General features: G+C 31.7%; 1 protein-coding gene across 3 annotated transcripts in view; it reads right to left on the bottom strand.

The window, feature by feature from the left end:
• Positions 1-21929, bottom strand: part of LOC145255856 (GRB2-associated-binding protein 1-like) — a 163238-nt gene that overhangs the window by 59819 nt on the left and 81490 nt on the right. The window contains exon 1 of one of the 3 annotated variants that reach the window (XM_080114630.1): positions 19828-19953. The exons of the other annotated variants lie outside the window; for them this stretch is intronic. Within the exon in view, the coding sequence (XP_079970756.1) occupies positions 19828-19938 (111 nt within the window). The 5' untranslated portion in view covers positions 19939-19953. Of the gene's footprint in view, positions 1-19827; positions 19954-21929 lie in introns of those variants that run through there. 3 annotated transcript variants of the gene reach the window in all.

Genomic DNA, 21929 nt, shown 5'->3' with positions numbered 1-21929 from the left:
AAGGCACAGTGACAAAGATAAACACAGACCTTCCCCCTCCCCATTCTTTGCTTGGCCTTGTGCCTAATTTTGTTTTGTTTACTTTGCATTCACAAAATAAAATATATAAATCAAAAAAAAAAAAAAAAAATGATAAAATGTATTTACCTTTTGTACTTTACTAGTTTTACCGACCATCAGAAGTGTGTCCAATTAATATCTGTTGAAATTTCGGATTGTTACTAGACAGACATTTCTGATGAGCGGTGATATCGTGAAACTGTAGTAAAATATCAAAACTAAGTACAGATTTATTTTATTGTTGATTATCCATATAGGTTTATCCAATAGAATGTTGACTCCTTTATTTGTTCAAGATATGTCTTAATTCATATTTGCTCCAATTCTGGGAGGTTTGTTTTCTCTCTGTGTGTGTATATATATATATATATATATATATATATATATATATATATATATATATATATATATATATATATATATATAACTCCATAACATTAAGAAATCAACCTCTCGAAATCGTACAAATTTATAAGGATATAAGCTCTTGGGGGGGGTGGGGACAGAAAAGTGTTTCAACGAATGCCCTTTTAATTAGTTATTGTTTAATTTAATTAGTTATTGTTTATTAGAGAAGGTCAGATATCCATACACACAGATACTACCTTCGTAAATATTCTTTATTTGCAATACTATTTTGAAAATGGTTTAAATCGTTAAAAAAAAAATACACATGTATATACAACTTTTTAAGTTTTTTGGGTTTTTTTTTTCAATTTATAGAGGGAATGTATGCATTATATAACATAATAACCGCTTGAGACATACCATTATTATAATAATTACAGATAATATTTAAAAAATACCAACAATGCTACACACAGGTTGAGGTACTTCATAAAAACAAACACTTGTTTGAAGAGGATCCCTATTGGAAAGAGAAAGTGATAATTTTTCAATGTTAATTAGGAGTTGAGTAATCTAAGAGGATATCTTTGACAAGACACATTAAAAAAAAAAGGAGGGGGGCAGATTTAATGTCAGGTTGATAAACAAATGAGATTGAACACTTACTTAGAACTTGTCTACTTAGTTGAGTTGAAGAGAGAGAATCTTGAAGAGAGGAAAAGCCTTCGCAGTGGTACACAAGATATCCTGGGACGGTATTGAAGATGGGGTGGGGGGGTCGATGTAGGAAGTAGGAGAAAGAAAGCTTGAATGTAAAGATGCTTTGATGATAGTGGTGATAGTGTTTTCCTTCTTCCGAGACCAACTACAATAAATGACAACACGCACTATGCCAACTGCTACAACACGTGCGCGTTGTTCACTCCATGGGTTGTTGTTGTTTTTATATAGCATAGCTTGATTGGGCTTTCTCTTTATCCTATGACAACGGCTACTTCCACATTGTTGATTGCTGCTGTGGAACCATATACATCACTGCTACTACTGCTGCTATTATTATTACTATTGTTGTTGTTATTATGATCTCAGCTAGTACGACTAGGATGATTACAACTAGTGCTACTCCTTGCCATCTGAGTCATAACCTTATACTATAGCTTATAAATAACTATATAACACTACAGACAAATAACCTGCATACTGATGGATAGAGAGGTGAGTGGAGGCAATATTAGACATAAGTAAAAAAAAAAAAAAAAAAAAAAAAAAATTAATTGGCGATAGATTTGTTGGTTTCACAAACTTTTAGTTTTTTTATAATGTTATCCTTTTTTTTTCTTTTTTTCAAAGTCCGGATTGGAAAACAGTTGTTATTATACATAATCACGTGGCTTTTGTTTTTAATTTAGAGTTGGCATATGAATTAAGTCAAGTTATCAGAATAAAAAAAAAAAAAAAAAAAAAAATTAAAACGCACCCTTATACTTTAGTCGAGTGATTTTAAGCCTTAATAAGCGGTGAAGAAAACACCTTTTCGTAATTTTCAGTCCGATGATAAGACTACATATAGATAAATTATATCAGAATTTTAAAGATAATTTCAGGTTAATATTTTCCAGAGGTAAAGCAACCAAAGAACTTTTAAAGAATTCTCAATACCAACTAGGGCAAGATATACTTTATATTTGTTTTACATAAACAATTAAATGCTTATGTAAAAACAAATAAAAAGTGTGTGTGTGTGTGTGTGTGTATATATATATATATATATATATATATATATATATATATATATATATATGAGAATGACCCTATTCCATAAGAGACTTTTGATGATCGGTTATTACTGTGAAACTAGTAAAGTGCTGCTACACTAAATTCATTTTATCATTTACACCCATATCAATTTAAAATATTATTCCACGTACGGATTAAATTATAATAAATCAAAAAATACAATCATAGACTCTAAAAAGAAATTTATATGTATACATATAATCCGATTTCAACTGTGTGTATATTATTAGCAGGCCGCCCGGCATTGCCCGGTCGTAAAATACGTATAAATATGATATTTTGATTAATGCAGATTTCGTATTTATTATTATATTATATTGGACCCAATATATAGTAATGATTTAAAAAGTTAAAAAAAAAAAAAAAAAAAAAAAAAACCCTCATGCGCCACCACCGAGAATCGAAACCAAAACGTTTAACTTACGATTTACTTTTTGCTTTGACGTTAATGCCTAAGCTATGAAGACATGTTTGCTGCAAGACTAAAACTTAAAATATGAACTAATAGCTATAACGTTACATTTTTTTAATAATGTTCACACTTTTGCACCGGTTTTCTCTGGCTAAAACCCAAATATAATGGGATCAAAGCATAGTATCTGTTATGATGCTACACATAAGTTAATTTCTCCTAGGTCAATAGAGGGGAAACCCTCTATACTGAGATAATTATTATTTTTGCCTACTACCCCTTTTTGCCATTCTTTTTTAGAGCTGGGTCCCCCCCCCCCACACACATTATAAACGACCTTATGTCACATTTAGCTTTCGTGAGGAAGCAAATAAATACCAACAGAAAAAAGGGTTTTTAATATGTAAAAAAAAATTTATAGGAGTATAGATGTATATAAATAATGCCCCCTCCCCCCATATTCATAGCTTTGGCATTGGTAAGAAAACTACAACAAGGTCATTGTTATGTGTACTGTTCATTGGAATGAGGAAGGGAATAATTTACACAACCATTTCCTTATCTGAGGGGGCCAAATGGATAAAACGTAGTTACCCCCCCCTCACTATAAACATATGAACACATAACAGCTTTTCAGTTATATACAATCTCAAGGCACTTGTTAAGGGAGTTTTCGTGCATTACTAACCAATAACGAGTCTTACATGAATCATTCCTTTTCATAAAAAATAAATTGTCATTCTTTTATTTAATGAGTTTTTTTTTTGTTTTTGTTTTTTTTTGTTTGTTTTTCAATCTTTCACTTTCTGCTTCTTACGAAGTTTTAATTAAAAATCAAGCAATCTTTTTTTTTTTTTTCAGGCTGGTAACAAATATTTAATGAAACATTTAAGACAATAGAAAAGAAATTTTTAGATGAAAATTTGATTAGTGAAAGTTAGAATAGAGTTGAATAACAAACACAGCAGGGTCAAATTTTCTTTCTACTGAACCAGCGAAACAATAAAATTGAAGATGAATTTTTATTTTATTTATTTATTTTTTTTTTAATCGCAGGATCAAGAAGAGAAAGAATTGTTCAATAGTGAGAGACACTAGGATTCCAAGTTGAAAAAGAGAGACAGACGCTAATAGCGAGCTAGTGCGACAGAGAGCTAGAGTCAAGAGTGAAAGTTGCATAAATCCATCCAAATTAAATTAGAGCTAAAGATGTCCAGAACTAGATTTTAAGAAATCTTTAAAGATAGAATGAGAGAAAGCAAAAACTAATAAAGTCAAATGAGCTCAAAATTTATTCTTGATTGCTGAAAAGGCTGCAAGGGAAAAAATGATTCGAAAAAAACGTGGCGCACACAAAAAAAAAAAAAAAAAAGAATTGGCTAAATGTATAGCACACCTGTATCAATGAATGAAGGCAAGGGACAATAATATTCATTCAGCATTTGAGATATGAAATCATGTTGAAAATGTGCAGTTTAGTAAAACTGTTACCCATTGACACAGCGTCCAACGAAGTTCAAAAGCTGACATGTGCACATAAAACGGGCGAGGGGGGGGGTGCTGAGATGTGGATAGATATAGAAAAAATTCCAAACATAAAAGCAGAAAAAGGGGAGCCAAAGATGATATCAGGAAATGAAGAATTACCGCCAAAAGTATGAGTGGGGGGAAGGGAGAAAAGATTTTAGAAAAACTTTACATTAATTTAAACTAACCAATGAAATTTTGAATTGGATTTTTTTCTTCCAAAAAGATGGTTTCATTTATCTGGTTTATAAGATATCAACATTTTTAGAGTTATACAATTCCAAAAGGGGGAAGAGGTAGCTGGTTACTTTTAATGCATCTAAAACCAAGCTCCTATCTTTACATCAATGCTCTGATCCTCATCTGGCATCAATTGAAATGGATGGCTCTCGTCTTGGGGAGGCTCCATGTTTTGACAAGCTTCTGGGATTGACCTTTACTCCTGATCCGAAATGGAACACGTACATGAAATCTGTTGCCAAGGTCGCTGGAAAAATGGTGGAATCCTTCTACCGCTCCAGTAGATGCAATTCTCTATCTATATAAAAGCCAAGTACGTCCAAGGATGGAGTACTGCTGCCACATCTGAGCAGGAGCTGCTAAAAACAGCTTATCCTGCCTTGACAGAGTACAAAATAGACTTCGTAGCTTAGTGGGAGATGCCCTTTTCTCTTTCCTGCAACCTCTCTCACACAAAAGAGACGTTGTGAGCCTGTCTTTGTTTTATCGTTACTTCCATGGCAAGTGCACGTCTGAGCTCCAATCTCTGCCCCTCCTCGCCAATCTTTCACGAAAAACACCTGTCTAGCTGAAACCACTGTCAATAATTTTCCCCACTCTTTATCTGTGCCTAAATCAAAACAGATTCCATGAACAAAGCTTTTGCCTGTTTCCCACCTGACTACAACTTGGATGTCTTCAAGTCCAACATAAACAAATTCCTGATAAACCGCCCCCTTAAGTAATCCACTTTATCAAATCTCCATTACTAACGATTATTACAATGTTATCCCATTGATTACTGTACACGCAATAACCCTTATCCCCGAATGGCCTCCAGGCCTAGATAAGTGGTGACTACCATGTAAAAAAAAGAAAGTTATAAATTTATAAAATTCCAAAAGAATAATATCTTTCGTAAAGGATTCTTACATAATTACTTGAACACATTTTACTATTTTAATTATAGCTATATTGGAGGAAAATTCTGGATTTATATCTATTCCAACAGTGTAAACGTTCAAATGACAAACAGGCCTTGCAGGAACTGAACTCTTTATAGTCGATTTCATAGGCTGTAATAGGATCCATGAGGCTAATCACAAAGTACAAAAAAAATGGAAGTATTAGGATTTATATGTGAACCCAAACCAATAAAATTTTGCATGCATTTCTATCATAGAAAAGAACAAGAAACATTGCAACAGTCAAAGTAGTTATAGAGCTGGTAGTTGCCACACATAACCTTTTTTATTTTATTTATTTTTTTGTATTCGTTGTGAGAACCGAGAATAATTGAGAACTCGGTTGCAGATCGAGGTTCAGTGGACCACATTTATGTGGAATGCAGTGAACACCATTAGAAGCACCAGGAAATAAATAAAATCTAAAACTTCCACGTCCTGTGTAAACTGGCCTTTATGTCATATGCATGCAGGCAGTTCTTTTTTGTTTTTGTTTTTTTTTGGGGGGGGGGGGGTCAAATGTGTCTGAAGTGGCTGTAAATATAGTATTATACTTTAACAGCAAGCTAAAAGGTATAAACATGCCATAAAACACACAAATCAAACCAAAAATTAAAGATCAAGTGGAATAATTTAAGTGAAACTGTTATGAAATAAAAATGTTTACAAAACAGAAAAACAATATTTTCTCTATAAAGTAAATTGGATGAAGGGGAGGGGGGAGAAAAATGAAATAAAAATACTAGATGTTTCTTTGAAAGTGAACTCAATATAAAAAAGCGAATGCCTAAAATTATTTTTCAATGACGGGGAAGAGGGTGGCGCTTTCAAGTGAGAAGTAGTATCAAATTTCAATTTATGATACCAGGAAAGAAAGGAAAAGCAGGAACAAAAAAAAAAAAAAAAAAGAGAACAAAACTGAAGTGATCTAAAAATTTTATGAATAGAAATTTCAATTTCATTGAAAAGAATTCAAAGAAAAATAAAGAAGAAAAAAAAAAGAGCCGCTTTCAATGGTTTCTTAAGGTAAAAATAATCCAATGACAAGTGTATTGGTTGGGAAAAGCAAATTTTTGGTGATTTTTTGAGGGTGGGGGCAACAAGTCTCACTTTAGTTAGTCAAGCTTATGTGTGTTATTGCTATTAATCATAGAATAAAAAAAATAACAGCCTAAAATCTAACATAAAACGAATAAGAAATATAAAAAAGAGGTTCAGTGAATAGGAAATAAAAAAATCTTTACATTATCAATATTGAAATAAATTTCCAGAAATACTTTTTCTATAAAGATTATTATAAAAGTACCAGTAGCTTTAAATAATTGGAATTAGATGTTCAAAAGTACTTATTGTATTTCAAAAATACTTAACAATAAAACCTAACGATTGCAAAACCTTTCTCAGAACAAAAAAGTATTCTATATAAAGAAAAAAGATAAATATTAATGCAATCTTAAATTCTAAACTTCTCTCCTAATATCATGACGTTGAATTAAATTTTCAGTAAAGTTTCAGAATAAAGAGTATCCCATTTCACTGGGAGGGAGTTAGGGTTCTTTCAGATTTTCTTTCCAAACAACATGCTGATTATCAATTACTGTGTTCAGAGCACAATTATTGAAAAATAAATTTGAAAACTATTTTATGCATGAACTTAAAATTTAAGTTTCACAAAAATTCTATCTGAGAGAAAAAAAAGAAAAAAGAAAATGAATTTTTTTAACATAACCAGCATGAACTTGGTACTTAGTGTCGTAATCACAAATTTAAAAGTTAACCCTCACCCCAAGGCAAGGAAGGGAAAACAATAAGTGAAACAAATATTAAAGTTAAGACTGCAGGGCAATATTGAGTAGATACACCGAGAATATATAGATATTGAAGTACTCATTTATTCCAAGTTTCTCAAACTTTAAAAATGTAGGTTATAAAAGTCCCCAGTTATTTGGGAGAGGTTTAAAAAAAAAAATCCAAGATAAATATGTGTATCAGAAAAAGTGGTGCTATATATCATTTATTAACTATTTTTTGTCCTGTTCTGAAACTGTTTTTTTTTTTTTTTTTTTTTTTTCACTATCACATTGAAACGAGGGAGGGGGAGATAAATTTACAAGTTTTAATAAGAAAAAAAGAAAAAAGAAAAATTAAGGATTTGTTAATAAAAATATTTTTGGGTTTTATTTTCATCTACAGTTTAAAAGAAAATGATCTCCCTTAGTTTTAAATGGTTCTCAAGTCATAATTCATGTTGAAATTTACTATGATGTTCAAGTTGCTGATATGAATCCCTCCTCAGAGTATGTATAAAGTTTTCCTGGAATATGTGATGCATGACGCTATTATTAAATACTAGCATTTCAACCCGGCGTTGCACGGGTGTTTGGAGGTGTATGTTGAGAAAAAAAAAAAAAAAAAAAAGCGGTCAATTTTTTAAAAACTTTAACCCCTATTATTACCCCTCCAGGGAACCTATACCTAAAATTTCAAGTGTTTAGACCCAAAATTGTCGGAGGAGTTTGGTAGAGTTCTCAAAGGTCAAATCGTTGAACTTTGGCCCCCTTCACAGCCAAACTTCTGGCCGAAAACAGATCACAAAGATTTTCCCAAATCTCAGTACCCTGTATATCAAATTTCGAGTCTGCAGACAGAGTTATTGCGTAGGGAAATGTACACAGACACACACACACTTTCACAGATATATGGATGTTCTTTTTGTACAACTAAAAATAAACAATCTAGAAACGGCTGTAAACTTGGGATACTATTAGATACAATGCTAGTTATGTAAACATCAAGCATATTTTTAACCATATTGTAAAAAGAAAACATTGCTTATAAATTTGATAATTTTAAGGAGAAACTTTTACAAAACTGAAATCTGCATTTCTTCAAAAACTAAAACCATTAAAAATAAATATTAAAAAAATATATTTAAAAAAATTTTTTTAATATTTTAAAAAATATTTACAAGAATTATTTTTAAAAAATATTAAAAAAATATTTTTTAAAGATATTAAAAAAATATTTCTTAAAAAATATTTACAAATTTTTTTTTAAATATTAAAAAAAAAAAAAAAAACCCTGACGTATTCTGATTCATTCGACAAGATTCACACGTTTCCTGACATTCTAAGAAAAACAAAACAAAAAAACATACGAAGTGTGGGTAGGGGGGGAGAGCGAGTTGTCATTCATTTTGATAAGGGGTGAGGAACCTGAATCACTGAACGCCCACAAGCTGCCCCACCTAAAAGAAAGTAAACCGGATTTCAATTCCAGAAGATAGTTTCACCACCCACACAGTTTTCTATATTCTTGTCCAAATATTTGGAGTTTTCTCCCATTACCACCACAACTATTACCACGACAATATTTGCATGAATCCCTTTTCACTAATATAAAGTGAAACAATATAGACCGAGAGATGATAAAGAGAGGGATAGAGATATCTTGATGGTCCTAATGGTGATCAATGTTAATGGCAGAAGATTCTAGAATTATTATTCATCAAGAATTGATCTCTGCATACATTTCCATTATTTAGACATTTCTGTTTAAAGTTCTACTTCCACTGGCCTGGACCCCCCCCCCCCCCACGCCGCCTCCTTTCCCAGTAATAAAAGCAACATTCAATCTGCACTTGTTCATCGCCCGACCGCCCTCCTCATCCAGCACACCTCTTTTCTTTCAGTGTTCCTTCATCAACCGGACACGACCAATTAATAGATTTCCATCCTTCCACCTAATTGTAGGTGCATCTCCCCCGGCTCACTTACCTGCACAACAGAACTCAAATATAGCTGTTATGCTTTCTATATAAGAAGAAATCCTAAAAGATTCAGTTCCTTGTTTATTAAATGGTTCAAGTTTGTTTTACAATCCACAGAGATCGGAAAAAGTGATCAAAAAATAAATATATGAAAAATGTTTGCGAAGACAAGATCAGTTACTCTTCTACCTAGCTGAATAAATTTTAAATGTTTATTCGGTTTGAAAAACAGTGCCAAGCGTTACATGTGCGCACACACACACACACACACACACACACACACACACACACAAAAAAAAAAAAATAGTCACATGGTATCTTTTATATCTTTGAAGTCTCAATCAATTAAAAATTATACAAGATACTGTTAAAAACCCACCCAATAAATGCTACCGTGACATTTATTGTATAGGTTTCTACCACTAGTTTTTTTTTTATTTTTTATTTTTCATTGTTGAGACTTCATTGATATATAAAAGATACCATGCGGGCATTTTTTTCTTGTGTTCGTGTAACGCTCGGCACTACTTGTTTTTCAAACCTAAGAAATATTTTACATTAAATAAACTAAAAATAAATACACATAAAAACTTGTCCAGCTAAGTAAAAGAGTAGCTTATCTTGCCCTTAGTAACATTTATTTGTTATTATATACGTTTTTTGGCCAATTTTTTCTAACTTTTTGGATTATAAAACAAATCCAATGATTTAGTCCCTTAGTCATCTTAGGATTATTCATAGAATTCATCAGGTCATATTTATTTGAGATTCACTTTTTTCGCCAAGCTTAATAAACCAAAAATATGCGTCCACCCGCAAAGAGTGTAAAAGAATGCTCTTTAAAATTATCTCCTAAAAACTTCCCAGAAGTAAATACTAATCTATTTTTTCTGAAAATTTTGACATTAAAAGTAGAGGTTAGGTTCATTCCTGGAAAAAAAACTCATCTTTTTGAGGGCAAATAACTCAAAAATCACTTTTCTCTCACTCATTAATAATTGAAAATATCTAAACGGGCAAAAGTTATAGCCTGTTAACTTAGAACAATATCAATATGGGCTTTCGTAGGTGGAATAACCAACCGCTGACATCACGTGGAAACTTAAAATTGCAATATGCAGATATAGGAACGAAATGACTTTTAATAGTTTTTGCCAATGAAAGAAAGAAAATCGAATGTCTGTGTCTTCTCTTTTTCAGACAATTTTTTAAATTCAAATTTGTAAATAAGATAATTATTTTGAAATAATTACACTTTCGTTTGTTAGTTCATTTTATATCATGTTATCTCATCTAATTTCCGAAGTTAAAGAAAAGGAAGTTACAACTACTTTTTTTTTTTTAAATAAATGTTAATCTTAACAAAACTAAAAACAATTAAAATAATATTTCTCCAAAATTTAAATTTAAATTAAGCAAATAAACTAATCTATGGTGAATCAATTTAATAAAAAACATGTAGTTACAACTTCCTTTTTGTTTTCGTTATTTTATTCAGATTCTTGTTAAATTCAAAAGATTTAGGTAAAAAATTGTCTGAAAAAAAAGACACAAAAAAAAAGAAGTCATTTTTTTTTTTTTTTTTTTTTTTTTTTTTTTTGCATCTAAAACTATTCAAACGTATTTCATAACAGGTGGAACCGTTCACCGCGATCATCGGAAGACTCAGTCCGGTGCTGCCTAGGCACGAGCCCAAACTTAATGTGTTCTTGAATTCGATTCGTTTTTTTACAATTTTAAATTTCGCATTTCATAATTTTAAGTTTCCATGTGACATCAGCATTGGTTGGCCATCTTGGCTATACAACCTACAAAAGCCCATATTGCTGAACAAGTACTTTATGCCAAATTGATGGATAAATATGCTTAAATTTATGATCATTTTTGCATTTAATACTAATCCTTATTAATCTAACTGTGCATCAAATGAATGCCATAATACTTAGTTTACTGCACCTTATAACAAATATCTATACAAAATTTCAGTCAAATCGGCTCAGTAGTTTCTGAAAAAAGTGGAATAGACAAAAAGACGGATTAAGAGAAATATAATACAGAAACCCTATTCAGGCCAAATTTTAGGACATAACATCTTAAAATTAATAAGTCTACATTTTTTTATGTTTCAAATCAATATTTGTTATATACTTGATGATATTATTGGAGCACAATGACGAGCAGGTGATGTTAGTGATTGCAAGAGTTAAAAATAGGTGAAGTTTTGCCATTCCTAGCCAGCAGAGCATCGATAACTCACTATTTTTTGCAGATTGTGAATCTAATTTTTGGAGCTTGGAAAAATAGCCATAAAAACAAGAAAATTTTAAAGTAATTTCTGTAAAAATTGTATTTGAATAAATGAGAATAAAAAAAAATAATAAAAAAAAATAAAAAATCACACAATTGCATAAAATCTGCAAAAAATAGAAACAGCAAAAAAAAAAAAATGACCATATTTTTTTGTTGGTATAATCTAATGCTTTTGCAAAAAGAAACATCAGATCTGAATTAAAATTTTATAACAGCAACGTCTTATCCACACAACTATAAAGAAGTGAAAATTGGCATTTCAAAATCAGGCAAGAGAGGAAATTAAATGCTGATTCCAAGTGCCTTAGAAACATTCTAGGGATCAAATGGAGTGATCAAACTATCAACCAAGAAGTCAAATATCACACTAACCAACAAGTAGTATCACCAATAATCCGCAAACGATGTCTACGCTGGCTCAGACATACCGTAAGATTGGCTCTAGAGAGCCAACCAAGTGCTCCAATGGACTCTTGATGGAAATATACGAGGAAGATCATAAATGAACTCAAAGCAGATAATTGAGAGAGATTTGATCGCAACAAGAAGCTGGAGGGACACTGGATCTGATTTTAAATCGAAAATGATGGCATACTTTGATTGCCTTGTACATCACAGAACGTGGAAGTTCCTAAGTCGAAGTAAGTAACTAAGTAGTCCAATACAAAACAATCAACATGGCTGAAATCTGTAATGCTTTTCATGTATTAGATAAACATTTAAATTACAACCAGATTAAAATCTTATTTGTCATCAAAATGCACCAAGATTTTAAGTTTATGACTATTGGAGTAAACATGTGAAAAATTGAACTCTGCAGAAAATAATCAAAAACTGCTCCCCCCCCCCCCAAAGATTTGATTGTAAAGAAATATAAACAAAGTACGAAAAAATAGAAAAAAAAAAAAAAAAAAAAAAGATGAGAAATGGTATGAAAACAATACGAATTATTAAGACCAAATAAATAGAACTTCAAAACGAAAATTGATGCAGTTTCTACCAGCATTGTAGTGTAACCTATTTCTATTAAAACTTGTCTCTCTACCTCTCTATCTTTCCCTCCTCAGCCCTTTTTTCTCATCCATCTAGCCCATTGCTCTCTAACTGTACATACAGACAACCCTACTTTATAAAACATACTCCTCAAGCAATAAGTCATTATCTTTCAAAATCAGTACTAAAAAACCGAACCTCCCAGATGAAACCTGGCTTAATTGACCTCCAGAGAATGATTTTTTTTTCTTCTAAATTTTAGATATTATTCATCCGGGGGCAATGCTAATAAAGAATATACCAATATTGCGGATCTTTGTTTTGTAGTTTGTTTATTTTTTACTTTTATCTGGGCATAAAAACACACACACACATACAGAATGCTAAGGATGTGGAGGAAGAAAGAAAAGTTGTTTTTAGATGTGGTAGAAGAGGAGTTGCTGGCGTAAATGTCTTACAAGAAGAAACCAGAGATTAAAATTCAGTTGAGCATCTTCCACAAAAATGGCGATAGAATAGAGAAATACATCGTCTGACCCAAGTTTAAACAAAAAAAAAAACATTAGCAAAATTTCTTGAACCATTTAATTACTATATTGTGATCAAATCCACATTTACTTGTTGCACAATGTCATGTATTACGTCCCACTTAGAACACGTAAAGTATAAGTTTCAAATTAGACCACGTGACATGTTCATCTATATGGCTTTCAAGTCACATATGGAGTGAACCCACGCACAACATATTAGCATACCAATAACAACCACACTTTTACATCCGCAGACTGCTTTGGTTTCATGATATATGCGCTGTAGACCAGGATAAATGCAAATACTTCATTACTTTTGACTCACTGTATTATCTATTATGGGGAGGCGGTCATAGAAATAAAAACATGTGGCAAATATAGACAAGTTTTACTACGACTGTACAGGGTCTGGTTCTCATTAGGGGCTTAACAGTTGTGTCATATCAGACAAAGCTAAATAAATATGCTTAACTAAAAGAATATGCGCCTTAAGATGAGTAAAATTAACCCCAAAGTTCTGCACCACTTTTATGTTCTCTTATGAATAAAAAAAAATAAAAGATACGATGCATAAACTCTATGTCTAGAATCCTTATTCCAATTTTGATTGAAATCCATTACATGATCTCAATTGTAGAAAATGTTTAAAATGTAAGAGCTCTTAAGAAATTTAGTGAATCTTGTTTAATTAGTATCTAAAGATTACAGATAAAACTTAATGCAAATCTGAAATATTTGAATTGCTTAATGGGGAGTTGCGCATATATTATGAACCCTAAAAACCTTTAAAAAATACACCAAAGAAACTGAAATTTGAGGAATATTTATTAATTGATGTTGAACACCTATTGTTAAAAGTTCACAAAAATCATAAGTATTTAAATTTTCATAAAGAGTTTGTACCCTCTTTACATAAAATAAATATAGCCCACATTACCCACTCTGTGCGTTTCAAGATTCATAATGATTGGTTAATTAGTTTAAGAATGGATCCTGTACATACAAATATATAAATATACAAATACCTTACTTTATATAGAAATGTGGTTTTAGTATATATATATATATATAATTTATAAAATTATATGTGTGTGTGTGTGTGTGTGTGTGTGTGTGTGTGTGTGTGTGTGTGTGTGTGTGTGTGTGAAAGGCTTTAAGATTTGAAGTTATATCGAAAAAACCCTCATGGATGTTCAACTCTAGAGAAAAGAACTATTTCTTTTTACCTACCCACCCACCAGCTAACCAGCCTCCCACCACAAGCAATTAGACTTGTGGTTTAAATCTACAAAAATATACACACATTGTAAGCAGCTGGCATGCAGCTTCATTTCATAGAGGAAAGTCTAATGGAGGAGGAAGAGGAGGTCAGAGTTAAAGGAAATTATTTCTGCAAACCAAAAAGAAATTCCATAAGTATTGTTACTATGAGAATAACAGTGCTGGTCGAAATGTTTGAGATACCATAAATAGTTTAAGCTAATGTGTGTGTGTGTGTGTGTGTGTGTGTGTGTGTGTGTGTGTTTTTTAATGGCATATCAACCTTTTTCGGTTTATTTAATGCTAAATCTGATCATTTTTTGGGGAAAAAATTATGCTTCAAGTTTCTTTATATCTTCATATATTATTTATGGTGTTTGGTTTGGTTGTTTTGTAGAGAAAATTTCTTATTTCTGTTTTTGACGAACATGATTGAGTTTTGCAAAAAGAAAGCAATAACATCAATGTTTCATGCATTTTAGGTAAAGACGCTGGTATCTTCAGACAGGCTGATCTGGTAACGCTCGAGTTTAAACTGAAGAAAAAAAACATTAATATTTCAATACTTAGTCTTATTTTAAAAGTAATTGTAATGGATTGAACAAATAAAGCTGCGAGGATTAATTCACTTTTTTTTTCTTTTAATGGAAATTGCTCCAGACAATGCATGGAGCCACTTGATGTGAGGAGCTAAAATGTCATACTAATTTTCCTAGCAAATATATGTTCCTTCGGGCATATTTTCATTTGTCTGGGAGGATGATATCATGCCAAATGAACATATGCTACACTAATCCCTTAAAGTAGGAGGTAATGCTTGGGGGATGGTCTCATAACAACAAAACACTGCCAATCAGGTTGACGAAAGAATTACTTCCAAATGGAGAATGCATGTGCACAAGCATCATATGATGCCAATATGGTAATTATGCATATAAAATGCTTTCGTCCTTTGAGTGCAGAACGTAGATTTACTGGCAAATAGTAAAATTTGCATATTTGGAGTTGTAAATATTTAAAATCTGTTCTACATTTAACTAAAAACACATTAAACCATGAGAAGGTAATTAAACATTGCACTGTTTTATTGTAATTTAATTAATCAGAGTTCATAAATAAAGTAATAGAAAAGCATTTACATGGCATTAAGAAAAAAATGTTTTTCTTTAAATATATATACATACCATTTTTCACATCAAACAAGGCATATTGCCACTAGATAATAAGAGGCTACTATTTGGGGTCATATCTAAGAGGGGAGTGTAGGAAGTTGAGTAGTGACATGTTCGTTTACATTACATTTAAACTTCCGCATGTCGGTACAATCAGGAAAGCAAGAAACAGAGGAAATTCCGAAGTCTAGCAATTCGAGAGAAGAAACTATTAAAGTAGGTTTTCCAGCATCTGGGGACCTCAACGGTGAAGGAGTGGGATTTTGTTGACCTCAACGGTGAAGGGGTGAGATTTTGTTGACCTCAACGGTGAAGGGGTAGGATTTTGTTGACCTCAACGGTGAAGGGGTAGGATTTTGTTGCTTGTTAGGTTCGTCAGGTGTATGTACGTCAAGGGGGAACAAGTGTTATAAGTTCATCAGAGCACATTCCATTAGAAAAGGAAATGGCAATAACCCTATGCAGGCTTCCCTCAAAAGAGGAAGTTCCATAGGAGAATGAAATCTATGAGCAGTCCCTAGTCACATGTATATCCCCATTAAGGGAGATGACGATGTTAGGTTTTCGCAACTTTTGCAGGGAGGTGTCGACATCCTACATACAACATCTGGAATTCCAAAATTGGTCACCCATCTGGCACTGACCAGGCTCAACATTGCTTAACTTCATGAGAACTGGTGCGTTAATGTGATTATGCCGTATCAATATTCCATTAAAGTACTTCTAAAACAGGCACAGGGATGCAACATTGTACATGATGGGACAGAGGTTCAGTATAAAAAAGGGGGAGGGGTCAGAGTCCATAGTTAAATAATTATTAAAAGCATATTTTGGATTTTGTTGATTAAAGAAATAAAAATGAAGTTTTTATTTTTGGGTTTTTCAGAAAAGCTTCCAGTATTAAATTCCAATGTCCCAGAAGGCAAGGCAACCCTAGTTTTCATTCAGATTATTTTGAATGAGCGAGATGAACCATCTCAAAGCTGATTAATAGTAATGAAACATTTAGAAAATATAAGTACATGAGATCAAACCGCAAATCACTTCAAAACAATCAAAAACATACTGCAACGGTAAGTGAAAATAATTATACAACTGAAGTTATGAACTTATAAAATGTTAAGCTTTGGAACGTTTGTTGCAATATTTTTTCGCACAAGATTGGTTATGATCAGAAATTTCGACGATTATATTTATAGCCAGGGTGATACGGACGAACCACGCCGGTACCAGAATCGCTGTATTAAAATATACTGACCCTCTTTCAATTTTTCTGTCATAGCTTCAGTCTTGATAGAAGTGAACTACACTCTGTTGATATTATCTACATTAATACTACCATTTTTTTTACCTGGAATACTTTAAAATTCAAAGTTTCTCTAAGTGGAGTGAATTGATGCTGCCAATTTTTGCTTGAGACAACTACATTAAATATTCGCAATTGAATAATTTTCTTTTCTCTATGATAGTTATTTCTTTTGCCATCTCTTTTTGAATCGTTTTTCTATTACAAAAATGGCTCTCCACTCTCAATACTTAAATCAGAATTGATAATTTGTATTATTCAAACTAACGTTCTCATCTTGGATGTTATTTAGTCTCCCAATATTTCAGCCAATGTAACTTCCAACTTTCTTCAACGGCACCTTGTTGAACTCTGAAATCTGCATGCAATTTCAAACCAAAACCTTTATGCAATCTATGGGGACAGATGTATACATGGCCCCGTGGTGTAATGGATAAAGCTCTAAATAATAGTCTTCTCGAGGTCAAAGTTGCAATCCTTGGTCTAGGTGATACTAAGGATATAATTAATGATTACTTGAGACTGCTACAGAAATCTATTACTATGGCATTTGGTTTGGAATTTTGTATGGATTTCTGAGTTCAAAAGTGCATCTAAAGATTGAAGATTACATTAGCCGAAACGTGAGAATAACATCCAAAACGAGAAGAGTAGTTGAAATAATTTAAATGTTATATTTCCATTTGCTAATTTTTGTGATAGAAGTTTACTTATAAGTTAAAACTTATTAAAATCAGATATTAAAAAAATAAAAGGCAATGCTCCCTCCAATATATATTTTTCAAAAAGTGCAAGATCTTAGATTTCAAAATACTTCAAATGGATCCAAAAATATAATGCTATAGTGAAATAGAGGAAATTGGGAAAATATTAGAGTTTTAAATCAAAATTTTTTTTTTTTTTTTAATGTTCTGATTCTGAGAATATGTTTAAATTATTACTAATGTAGATTTGGTATCTGCGTCTGAAGGCAAAACTATACTATTCTAGAATTGCACCATCTTTTAATTCTCAATTCCGTTTACTATACGATTTCAGATTAATGTGCTAGCGTTCAATGTTCAATTCTGAGGGAGGTATCTGTTCTGTCGCCAAACCATCCTTGTATGCATTGTTTCTAGTGGGAAGGAGTATATGCTCGAATTAGTTATGATACCATCTTCCCAAGCATTACCTTTTTTGGGAAAAGAGTGGGTAATGTAATGCCTCTTCTGTTTCCATGAGACCATCCTCCCAAGTATTACCTCTTCTTTTGAGGGAGGGACGCATATGTGAATAAGAAATTATTCATTAGTGAACTCAATGACATATATATTAACAAAAAATATTATCCCTCTGATCGCATATTTTTGGGCTAATTTTATGTAATTTAACTATTTTAAAGTAAAACCTGAGGGGGGAAATTTCAGTTGTGAGGACTCCTCAAAGATGCAGTTATAAGAAAAAAATAAATATGAATTCCTTATGGTAGTCTATAGGGTGTTTTTTGTGTTTGAGGCAGCAAACTTTAAAATTACAATTATTTTCTTTGATTGCAGATTTGGCAACTATCACTTATTTTGAGTTCAGCTTTGTTTGGCAATTCATCATGTTTCAACAGGATGGAGCTACATGCCACACAGCACGCAATATAATCAGTTTACTGAGAAACATTTGATGAACGAAAACGTTTTAACGAAAACGGACTGTCAACTGGCCACCTCGTTCATGTGATTTAACTCCATTAGATTATTTTCTTTGGAGATATGTAAAGTTCCATGTCTACGCAGATAAACCAGACATAATAGATGTTGGAAAACAACATTTGATGATTTATTGCTGAAATTCAACTTAATTTAATATGTACAGTCATGAAAATTGGGCCTCTAGATTACGCCATAGCCACGGGGGTCATATGTCTGAAATTGTATTTAAATTATGAATGCCAAAAAATTAATCTTTGGAATAAACCACATATTTGTATAATAAAAATGTTTTTCTGTAATTTTAAAGTTTGCCACCTCAAAAAAAAAAAAAAAAAAAAAAGCACCTTTTATATAGGTAGTATATCATTCAAACAAGATTTCATGTTCATAGGTTTAAAATATAGTTAATAGACAGAAATATTCACAGACAAGACTTGTATTTGGAGGATAAAAACTTATTTACAATTCCAGAATACAAACAGTATATGGGTCTAGTAAATGATTGAGGATAAAATATTCCAGGACGGTTTCAGAGATCAACGCATGACATTTGAAGAAGGCCAGAACGAGGGGAAGGGGGCTGCTTGAAACATTGTGATAAAAACTGTTTAAAAATTTTTTTTTTAATTTTAATATCTTCAAATGTTTGAATATATATATATATATATATATATATATATATATATATATATATATTAGTTTTTTGGGGGTTTTTAGGTCACAATTTCAAATAACCGTATTTTTATAAGTATAACTTAGTTCCGTGATAAATTTTTTTCAAAAGGAAAATAACTTCAAAAATGGAAGAAAAAAGTGTCATAATTGTAGCATTAAAAACTCTAAAGTTATATAAAAAAAAGAGAAAGTTTACTTTGTTTTGGTGCTTGTCAAGATAGAGTCGACAGATCGATTTTTAAATGTGTGCTTTTAAGCCAAAACAACAGTACTTACTTGTCATGTCGAAAATAGTAATATATCCAAACATTACGAAAATTCATGGAGTAGAACCTAGAACAATTGCTACTGTGTCTTTAGTAAAACAAAAAAAAAAAAGTCTATTGCTATCGGTTAAATCAAAATGTCGCCATTAAAGTAGCGAAAAGGAAGATAAGTATGTCCACCTGTATTCGCAATCTTCAAGATGTTCACATCTAGGGAAAATGTCATTCCCCGTAAAAATTACTTTTAACTATAAATAATTTTCTACTCAATGAATTTTCGTAATTTTTTTAATATATTACTATTTTCGACATGACAATTAAGTAAATACTTGTTTTCACTTAAAACAGCATATTTAAAAAAATCGATTTGTCGACTACCTTAACAAGAAACTTTTTTCTTTAAGTGTATAATGAAAAACAATTTGAAAACGAGATTGGATGATGGTTAAAAAGAAAAGAAAAAAGAAAAAGGGCTGTCAACAACTGAAAGGTAAGAAAGAGTAAGAACTTAAGAAAAATAAAATTATTCTTACCAATGAAATTTTGGTTGGAAAAGAGGTTGTTTTGTTAAATCCAATGTTCTGAATCGAAGTGCTTGTGTCGGTGGTTGAATGAAAAATGCAACTTGCGTTTTGGTGTTGCATTAAATAGTGGAATTGAATTCCTTAATTTTCTTATTTTCATTTATTTATTTATTTTCAATTACAAAAATAGAACTCTTTATCGTTCCGGGGTAAAGAGAGAGAGAGAGAGAGAGAGAGAGAGAGAGAGAGAGAGAGAGAGAGAGAGAGAGAGAGAGAGAGAGAGAGAGATAGAGAGACCTTTTAAACAACAAAAGGAAACAGCTAAAGATTCGTAGAAGCTAAAAAGTTAAGGAAATTACCCTTTAATGCTATTTAACAAAAAGAGAAAGAGAGAGGGAAAGGAAGAAATAAAAAGGATATTTGTATTATAACATTTTTATTGTTTTTCTTTTCTTTTTCTTTTGGTTTTTAAGATTAGATTCCCAGTAAAGAGTCAACTGCCGCTCCTACAATAACAAAGCCAAAAGAAATGTATCAAAAACAAACAGACGCACACACACACACACACACTGATAAATACAGTAAGTTTTATCAAAGAACCGATGGAGAGGGGAGAGGGAGAGAGTGCGGGACAGATTTACATGCTCTGCCGTGAAAATGGTCAACAGTTTTACATAATTTCCTCTTCCACCCACGCATCTCTCGCAACACCCACACCGGGACACCCATACATCCTACTGTGCAAAACTATAGTTAAATATACAAAATGCGATATGTGGGTGTGTTCAAATGCGCCTCTACTCTTTGATTTTTAGTGGGTGCCCCCAAGAAGTAAAAAAAAATTCTTTAGAGTCACATCAAAAAGTATGCAATCCAAAAGGGGTCTAAGAACATGCACCAATATTTGGGGTGATTTCACTCCCACTTAATAAACAAGGATATTATAAATAAATATTTAAAAATAAATAAATAAATAATAATAATAATAATAGCAATGGAAATAAATTATTGGAAATCTAATTTAGGGGTGGCATTTAAAAAAAAAAAAAAAAAAAAAGCATTAAAAATTTTTTTTTTTTTTTTAAACCTTTTCAGTAGAGACCGTTCAGCCAGTCATGGAGTTCAGGTTAGATCGTTAGAATCCTAAAATGAGTTTGCAAAGCCCGTTAATTTTTATTTTTAATAAAGACAAAATCCAAAGTCAGTCAATCAATCAATTTGTATAGGTTAAATAGTATTACTACTTGGTGATACTTCCTATGAGCAATTCTCATAGTTAATACCTATTCTAGGAGAAGTAAAGTTTCCCTGAACAGAAGTTTGGCATCACTTTTATGCCCACTTTAAAGAATAAAACCATGATAAAATGCCAACAAACCTTACGTCTATAATCCTTGTTCCAACATGGATCAAAATATATTACATAATTCTGATTTTAGAAAATGTTTAAAATTTAAGTTGTCTTAAGAATCCTTATAAAATTGAAAATCAAATAATCTGCCTAATTGATATTTAAGGACAAGGGATCAAATCCAATGTAATCTGAAATAATTTTTAAATGAGAGGTTACGCCCATATCATACCCCTCTAAAAACCCTCAAATATATACTAAAGAAATGAAATTTTGGGAATATTTATTAATTGATATCGATTACTAAAATTTTACAAAAATCGGAGTATCTGAATTTTCACAAAAGACTTCCCCTTATTTACATAAAACTAAATATATCCTATATTACAATCCCTTACGCCTGGTAGCTGTATTCTAAAATTAATAATATTCTGTTAATTTGTTTAAGAGTGAATTTTGTACATACATAAATATATACAACTTTATATCAGGTTGTTCCATAAGTTCCCGCCGTTTCATAAAAAATTTGTTCTGTTCTATATTTGGCAAAGTGTTATATATCATTAGAAAGCACGTGTTCTGTTCTACAAAATAATGGTCATCGTTTTTTTGTTTTTTGTTTTTTTTTTGCTCTCGTTTTTCAGAACCGTCAAATGGATTGTCAAGTAAATAAAAAAAATTTACATTTCCGACACCTCTTTCTTTTCACCTTTAATCGAGATCAAAAAGCGAGTGAAGTGACCTAGGAAATTTGTGCCGT

This window comes from Euprymna scolopes, chromosome 3 (genome assembly GCF_053919585.1).
Source record: "Euprymna scolopes isolate OS-2025 chromosome 3, ASM5391958v1, whole genome shotgun sequence".
NCBI lineage: Eukaryota > Metazoa > Mollusca > Cephalopoda > Sepiida > Sepiolidae > Euprymna > Euprymna scolopes.
Note: the sequence above shows the minus strand (reverse complement) of the source record. Positions and strands in the feature narration are given on the sequence as shown.